Source organism: Trachemys scripta, chromosome 2 (genome assembly GCF_013100865.1).
Source record: "Trachemys scripta elegans isolate TJP31775 chromosome 2, CAS_Tse_1.0, whole genome shotgun sequence".
NCBI lineage: Eukaryota > Metazoa > Chordata > Testudines > Emydidae > Trachemys > Trachemys scripta.
The window spans coordinates 2,306,250-2,315,026 of record NC_048299.1 but is presented as its reverse complement, the minus strand read 5'-3'; the positions used below and the strand labels follow the sequence as shown (position 1 = coordinate 2,315,026).

The 8,777-nt window shown below is 48.8% G+C and overlaps 1 protein-coding gene across 1 annotated transcript in view; it reads right to left on the bottom strand.

The window, feature by feature from the left end:
* Positions 1 to 1,612: 1,612 nt before the first annotated feature.
* Positions 1,613 to 8,777, bottom strand: part of ELP6 (elongator acetyltransferase complex subunit 6) — a 44,572-nt gene continuing 37,407 nt past the window's right edge. Inside the window, exons 6-7 of the mRNA XM_034759724.1 lie at positions 3,273 to 3,419; positions 1,613 to 2,328 (exon numbers count right to left, since the gene is read on the bottom strand). Coding sequence (XP_034615615.1) covers positions 2,200 to 2,328; positions 3,273 to 3,419 — 276 coding nt within the window. The 3' untranslated portion in view covers positions 1,613 to 2,199. The remainder of the gene's footprint in view (positions 2,329 to 3,272; positions 3,420 to 8,777) is intronic.

The window sequence follows — 8,777 nt, the reverse complement described above, 5'->3', positions numbered from 1 at the left end:
CAATTCTAGCCCATCTGGCTGCAAAGAAAATCTTCCAACTGTGACCCATTGCAGTGCTCTACCTAAGACAGCAAAGAGAGACTGAGGGCTTGTCCACACAGCCCCACAATGCAGACTGCAGGGGCGTGCACTGCAGTACACACTAAAGCCTTGCACTGTAACTGCCCATGTGGATCCTGCTAGTGAGAACTAAAAGGTACCTAATTTGCACCTTCGTTAAGGTGAACTAAGTTGAGAGATTTAACCAGAAGTGTGACCTTCGCCCCTCCCTCCTTTCATCTCAGTGCAATAGTAACTTTGAAGCTCAATGAAGAAGATTCAAACTACCACAAAGTTAACTCTTTCACTTCTGGTCATTTATCAGAAACATCCAGGTCACCTAAAGAAATTTGGCCAGAGCCTGATGAGAGTGCCAACTTTTCTCCCTCTCACCCTGAAGCTTCTTATTTAAGCTCCTTCCCATCGCCGCAAAGATGGAAGTCTCCAGAAAAAGCTCAGCTGAGTAACAATACTTGTCACTTAATGCATGTAATTTTTTTTTTTAAATTAAACTCTGATTCTGATCTCCCAATAGGGTTTTCTCAGACATACAGATTTGAAGCTGCTAGTATATCACAATTGTCAGTAACGGACTGTATTCCATGTGCCAACTGGGACTGAACATGCATTGTGCTAGGCTCTGTGCATAATACACAGCAAGAGAGATGCCCTCTAGAGGTTGCACTCTAAATAGACAAGACAAACAAAGGGTGGGATCTATATTTCTTGAATAAAGAAGGGGGAAAAAAATCATAAAGCCCTTTCAGGCCTTCTACAGACACAGTCAGAAGAGAAGCACCGGGCTATTTTTTCCCTGTGCAGATCACCTGTAGCTGCTGTCTCATTTGGTATGTTTCAATGATTAAACCAAATCTTAACCCAGTTTAAAATAAGTTCTAGAATTTTGAAACTTTCATTGACAGGCTTTTCCAGTGCCAGCACTGACTCCTACCTTCTGTCTTGTCTAATTGGAATAAATTAAGAAAGGGACAGATAATAAGACAGAAAATATATTGCTGCTATATAAATCCGTGGTGTGATCATATCTTGAATACTGTGTGCAGATGTGGTCGCCCCATCTCAAAAAAGATAAAGGAATCTGAAAAGGTTAAAAAAGGGCAATAAAAATGATTCGGGGTATGGAACGGCTTCTGTATGAGGAGAGATTAATAAGACTGGGACTTTTCAGCTTGGAAAAGAGACGACTAAGGGGGGATATGATAGAGGTCTACAAAATCATGACTGGTGTGGAGAAATAAATAGGGAAGTGTTATTTACTCCTCTTCATAACACAAGAACTAAGGGTCACTAAATGAAATTAATAGGCAGCAGGCTTAAAACAAACAAAAGGAACTATTTCTTCACACAACGCACAATTAATCTGTGGAACTCTTTGCCAGAGGATGTTGTGAAGGCTAAGACTATAACAGGGTTCAAGAAAGAACTAGATAAATTCATGACGGATAGGTCCGTTAATGGCTATTAGCCAGGATGGTGTCCCTAGCCTCTGTTTGCCAGAAGCTGGGAATGGACAACAGGGGATGGATCACCTGATGATTACCTGTTCTGTTCATTCCTTCTGGGGCACCTGGCATTGGCCACTGTCGGTAGGCAGGATACTGGGCTAGATGGACCTTTTGCCTGACCCAGTATGGCCGTTCTTATGTTTTTAAGCATTTCAGGGCAGGTACTGTCTCACTATTTGTACAGTGCCTAGCACAACGGAACTGCAATCTTGATGGACTAGGCCTACTTTCTTTCAAATAAATGAACAATAATAAGCTATATCAGACTATCAAGATGGCAGCTGCCTGTTTGTTAATTATATTTAAAATTCATTACATTTTGCTCTTCTTTGCAATTCGAACCCTTTGTATATTACAGTGGAATGCTGCTGGACAGTAAAGGGAGGGGAACTGATTTAGGCCCCGATCTGTTCATGCAGATCCCTCCACCTGCACAGAGTTCACTGCAGGTTTGGATTTTAAATGCCACTTAGTGCCAATGCAAATTCTGCTCACACCACATTTACTGGATTGGTCGTGGAAAGTGCTAAAAAAATACCCAGGCTGTATTGCTGGCATCTCCTGTTTTTTCCCCAGGTATCAAGTACCACTCTCCCCTTGGCCTCAGGTCCTGTGCTGAATTGTGCCTTGGAATTCACAACACAGCTGCTGACATCCCTCTGGCAAAAAATGTGACATTCTTGTCCTGAATTTTATACTGGTAGATTCGGAGGAGATTCTTCTCTGCTTTCAGCTCGGATGACCCCTTCTGAATGATCTTTAACTGCAAAGGAAAGGGAAAGAGTAAGAAGCTGCTTCCTTGTGGCTGCAATCACAGCATCCTCCCTCCAAGGGAAAGGCCTGAGCAGGTGATGTGGTGTTTGTGTTAAAATACCTTTAACGTCCGCAACTGACCTGGCTGGAGGATTCGACGCTGCCATTTTGGAAAGCCCTGTGCAGCCATCTTAACAAGCACTAAACCTCTTTCTCGGTGGCAGCCTTGGCAGAGAGGCCAGGCAGCAAATGGGCCCTCAAGACTGAAGTGCTCTCTCCCCCCTAGAGGGGATCCAGCCAGGTCATGGATGAGACCAACTGAATGGGCGTTTGGAGAAGCTTCTCCGTATTTATAGCACACCCATCACCTTCGTGTCAGGGCACAAGCTTGCACTAGCGCAGTCTGTGCTGTAGCACTTCTATGTAAAGAACTTCAGTCTCCAGGGCTGTCTGTCCAGCCCCTTTCCTCAGCACTAGATTCACAAAAACATGGACTTCACTTCATACTTCTGCCATTTGCAAAGTCCACAGGCCAGATCCTAACTCTGCTAGCTGCTTTGCACCCCTCTGTAGTGCTTTGTACCACTGCACTGATTCCCCCAACATAGGGAGAATCCCCATGTGGCAGAGAGCCGGTGCAGTGTCTCGGTCATCCTCACTGGAAGCCCCCAAGAGGTGCGGCTGAGGAAAGGGAATGTAATTACAATGCCACAGTGCTCTAGCATCCTTGGCTGCTGGGGGCAGCAGGATATAAGTTAGCCCTAAGACTGCTCTGAATTATGCTGGGGCCAGACTGGTGCCTGCATCAGGAGCTACACAGGGGGCTTAAAATCCCATTTGCACCCCACCCCCTGAACTGCACGTAATACACCCTGACTGCACCTGCGGCTCTAGCCATACATTATTGTCTCATGGCAGCATCGGGAGCAGGGAAAATGCTTTCGCAAGCTTTACCTGTCCGTGAACATCTTTACAGAAGCCGGTAGCCAGCCCCTCTGCCCAAAGGATTAGGTTGCTCTGGTGACAGAGGGAATTCACGACCAGTTCATTCTCCTCGTCTTCTGAATCATCATTGCTGTGCACTAGCACCACTATGTTCCCCTGGAACAGAAAGTGTCACACAGGAATTCATGACTCATTGACAATCAATTTTGGATTATGAGAGGAGATCAGAGACGTGGGCACACACAAACACATTGCTAACTAAGCTACTTAGCCACTTAGCTTCATGGTATCTGCGTCAATCTGGGTTCTGAATCAGAGCCGAGTGGGAGAATAACCAAACGTATATATAACTCTCCAGCCTAAAAATACATCCAACCTTTGTTACAAAAATAGCCAACACTAGTTAAACTGATCTGTCTGGCCAAGCAGACATCTAATTTGTGAGCTATACCTTAAAGAACCATCTAATAGAGAACTAGCTGAAGGGGCATTGCCTGAGGGATTATGTCCAATGTTTGCATTTTGTGAAAGAAAAGAAAAGTTTTATAAAATCCAAAACTAGTTCCATTAAAAATATATCATGAGAGTCTTTGCCTCAGCCCACTGAATATTTAAAGTCAAGTCAAATTCCAGCCCAAATTTAAAGTTTTCCAAAAGAAAAAAAAAAAAACTACCTTGTACAGAAATAAAAATACTTCCATTATTTATTTATTTTTAAATTACTTTGGAAACAATATTCCAAACAAGCAGACATTCACCGGCACCATTTTCAACCCCAACATTGCAGCATTAGCAGCCAGCAAGAGAATAAAAAGGTGATACTGACTAGTCTATTTTTGACAGGTTTCAGGGTAGCAGCCGTGTTAGTCTGTATCCTCAAAAAGAACAGGAGTACTTGTGGCACCTTAGGCCTGGTCTACACTAGACGTTTATGTCGAAGTTAGCGCCGTTACATCGAATTAACCCTGCACCCGTCCACACCGCGAAGGTATTTAGTTCGACATAGAGGTCTCTTTAATTCGACTTCTGTACTCCTCCCCGACGAGGGGAGTAGCGCTAAATTCGACATGGCCATGTCGAATTAGGCTAGGTGTGGATGGAAATCGACGCTAATAGCTCCAGGAGCTATCCCACAGTGCACCACTCTGTTGACGCTCTGGACAGCAGTAAGAGCTCGGATGTTCTGAACTGCCACACAGGAAAAGCCCCGGGAAAATTTGAATTGGAATTCCTTTTCCTGTCTGGCCAGTTTGAATCTCATTTCCTGTCTGGACATCGTGGCGAGCTCAGCAGCACTGGCAACGATGCAGAGCTCTCCAGCACTGATGGCAGTGCAATCTCAGAATAGAAAGAGGGCCCCAGCATGGACTGATCGGGAAGTCTTGGATCTCATCGCTGTGTGGGGCGATGAGTCCGTGCTTTCCGAGCTGCGATCCAAAAGACGGAATGCAAAGATCTATGAGAAGATCTCTAAAGACATGGCAGAGAGAGGATACAGCCGGGATGTAACGCAGTGCCGCGTGAAAATCAAGGAGCTGAGGCAAGGCTACCAGAAGACCAAAGAGGCAAACGGACGCTCCGGATCCCATCCCCAGACATCCCGTTTCTACGAGGCACTGCATTCCATCCTCGGTGCGGCCGCCACCACTACCCCACCACTGACTGTGGACTCTGAGGATGGGATAGTGTCCACGGCCGGATCCTCGGACATGTTAGCGGACGGGGAAGATGAGGAAGGAGATGAGGAGGACGAGGCAGTCGACAGCGCTCACAACGCTGATTTCCCCGACAGCCAGGATCTCTTCATCACCCTTACAGAGATCCCCTACCAACCCTCCCCAGCCGTTACCCCGGACACAGAATCTGGTGAAGGATCATCCAGTAAGTGTTGTAAACATCTAAACATTTATTTGTAACAGAACATGATTATTAACAATTTAAAAAATGGGTTTCTCATGATTAGTTTGATTAACTTAACGGTTCAGTCATGGGCAGTGCAACTATTTGAAAAAAATCTAGCAATGTCCGGTTTTGCATGATTGTCCTGCCCAAGCCGCTCTACTGTTTAGTCCCTGCTACTGCAGCTACAGTAAGATGCGGTCTATATGTCCGGGGATGGAGCAGAAATCCTCCGGGGACATCTCAAGGAAGCTCTCCTGCAGGTAATTTGAAATCCGCTGCATTAGGTTCTTGGGGAGAGCGGCCTTATTGGGTCCTCCGTTGTAGGACACGTTGCCGCGCCACGAGACTAGCAAGTACTCCGGAATCATTGCTTGGCACAGCATGGCGGCATACGGCCCTGGTCTTTGAAGGCTTTCCCGGAGCATTCTCTGTCTGTCGCTCTCAGAGATCCTCATGAGGGTGATGTCGCTCATGACGACCTGCTTTGAATGAGGTAGGGGAATGTTAGTGTTGGGACTGCTTTACCGTTCCTTTACAGAACTGTAACCGCTGGTTTGCAGCCACGCGGTGGAGGCGGGAGAGGGTCAGCCGAAAGGGATCGTTCCCGGGGACAGCCGCGAGGGTGTGGGACAGGAGCAGACTTCCTGCTTGCCGGATTGCTGGCAGCAGGGACCGACATTGATTTCAATGTGAAATGAGGCCATTGCTAATATTAAAGTTTTAAGCTGCCACGAATCTACGGCTTACCATGTCTGCGTGCAAGAGCAATTCCGTTGTCCTGACAGGGTTCTCGAAAGTGCTCTGCAAAACCCCAGACACTGAATGCGAAGGCCGAGAATTCGACCTTGTGCTGAGTGCGCATGTGATAGGTGCTGTGCATGGTCCTGTTCACAGAGAAAGACTATGTTCTTTGTTCACAAGTACATTTAGCTTTCTGAGGAATTCACTCCCTTTTTCCCATTCCCACAGCCCCATCTGCGACTGTCTCACAACCTAGCCTGTCATCACACTCCCAGAGGCTAGGGAGGATTAGGCATAAGAAGAAGAGGACACGGGAGGACATGTTCTCAGAGCTTATAGCCTGCTCCCGAGCCCAGGCAGCACAGCAGACCCAGTGGCGGGAAAACTTGACCCGAATGCACCAAGCAAACATGGATCGGGAGGAGAGGTGGCGTCAGGAAGACCAGCAGGCGACTCAAACCCTGCTTGGACTACTGAGGGAGCAAACGGACACGCTCCGGCGCCTTGTGGATGTTCTGCAGGAACGGAGGCAGGAGGACAGAGCCCCGCTGCAGTCCATCTCTAACCGCCCTCCCCCGCCACCAAGTCCCATACTCCCTTCACCCAAAGTGCACAGAAGGAGAGGCGGCAGAGTCCCTGCTAACTCTCACTCCACCCCTGCAGAGAGCTCGAGCAGCAGAAGGCTCTCATTCCCCAAAGTTTGACAAGTACTTTCCTTCCCGCCTGACACAAGCCCCCGTCCAAGTTTCACTTCCCAGTCCCATGTGTAGTTGATAATAAAAAATATGTTTCTGTTAACTACTGTTTCCATCATGTTCTTTTGGAGGAGGGGGGGAAAGGGGGTTGGTAATTGGACAGGACAGTCACCTTTGGCAGGGTACATAGTCGGGGGCAGGCACAGCAGCAAGGCACATACATAGTGCAGTGATGCAGTGACTACTTACCCTGGTTAGTCTGGGAGGTTCTTTTCATGTTATGTGGTGGGGGGTGGGTTGCTCTGTGACTTTGTGGCAGGGGAGGGCAGTTAGAGATCTTAAGCGGCGGTCCTTAGGCAGGATCACAGAGCCACACAGCAGGGGATCTGTAACCGTCCCCCCCTGCCACAAAGTCACATAGACCCCCCATACACACAGTCCCTATCAGGAGGGGTGACAGGCTCCGTTGAAAGAACCATCCCACCGCAGCGGAGCCTGTCAGTCCTTGAGTTTAGGAGCTGCATTCGCGCGACTACACTACACCCGCTCCGCACCACAGTCTGCGTCCCAGTTTTTAAAAATTCCCGCGAAAACAGTATTAAAGAAAACGGTGTGCTTTAACAAAGTTGAACTATTTTTATTTTGAAACGTGTGTTGGAAGTGGGGTGAAGGCTTCTCTGTACACAAAATTAGAAAGTCACAGGTTACCCTGCTCACTCAGGAACTTTGCTTTCAAAGCCTCCCGGATGCACAGCGCTTCCCGCTGGTCTCTTCTAATCGCCCGGCTGTCTGGCTGTGAGTAATCAGCAGCCAGGCTAATTTCCTCAACCTCCCACCCCGCCATAAAGGTCTCCCCCTTGCTCTCACAGAGATTGTGGAGCACACAGCAAGCTGCTATAACAATGGGGATATTGGTTTCGCTGAGATCACAGCGAGTCAGCAAGCTTCTCCATCTCCCCTTGAGACGTCCAAAAGCACACTCCACCACCATTCTGCACTTGCTCAGCCGGTAGTTGAAGAGTTCTTTTTCAGTGTCCAGGGCACCTGTATAGGGCTTCATGAGCCAGGGCATTAGCGGGTAGGCTGGGTCCCCGAGGATGACTATAGGCATCTCCACATCCCCAACAGTTATTTTGTGGTCCGGGAAGTAAATACCTTGCTGCAGCCGTCTAAACAGACCAGAGTTCCTGAAAACACGAGCGTCATGAACCTTGCCCGGCCATCCCACGTAGATGTTGGTAAAACGTCCCCTGTGGTCCACCAGTGCTTGCAGCACCATGGAAAAGTAGCCCTTTCTGTTAATGTACTGGCTGGCCTGGTGGTCCGGTGCCAGGATAGGGATGTGAGTTCCATCTATGGCCCCACCGCAGTTTGGGAATCCCATCGCTGCGAAGCCATCTATGATCGCCTCCAAGTTTCCCAGGGTCACTACCTTTGGCAGCAGTACATCAACGATTGCCTTGGCTACTTGCATCACAACAACCCCCACGGTAGATTTGCCCACCCCAAACTGGCTCGCGACTGACCGGTAGCAGTCAGGCGTTGCAAGCTTCCAGAGGGCTATGGCCACTCGCTTCTGGACAGTCAGGGCTGGTCGCATCCGGGTGTCATTGCGCTTCAGGGCAGGGGACAGCAACTCACAAAGTTCAAGGAAAGTTCCCTTCCGCATGCGGAAGTTTCGCAGCCACTGTGATTCATCCCAGACCTGCAGCACTATGCGGTCCCACCACTCAGTGCTTGTTTCCCGGGCCCAGAATCGCCGTTCCACGGCATCAACATGACCCATTGCCACCGTGATGTCCTCGGCGCTGGGTCCCCTGCTTTCTGAGAGGTCTGTGCTACTCTCAGACTTCAGGCCATCACCGCGTTGACGTAGCCTCCTCGCCTGACTTTTCTGCATCTGCCTCAGGGCAACCTGTATGATAAGCTGCGAGGCGTTGAGAGCGGCCACAACTGCAGCGATGGTTGCAGCGGGCTCCATGCTCACAGTGCTGTGGCGTCCGCGCTGTCAATGACTTGAAAAGTGCGCGAAATGATTTCCCGCCGGCGCTTTCAGGGAGGGAGGGAGGGCGGGAGTGAGTGATGGATGGATGACGACAGTTACCCAAAAGCACCCTCGACACATTTTTTTACCCAGAAGGCATTGGTGGCTCGACCCAGAATTCCAATGGGCAGC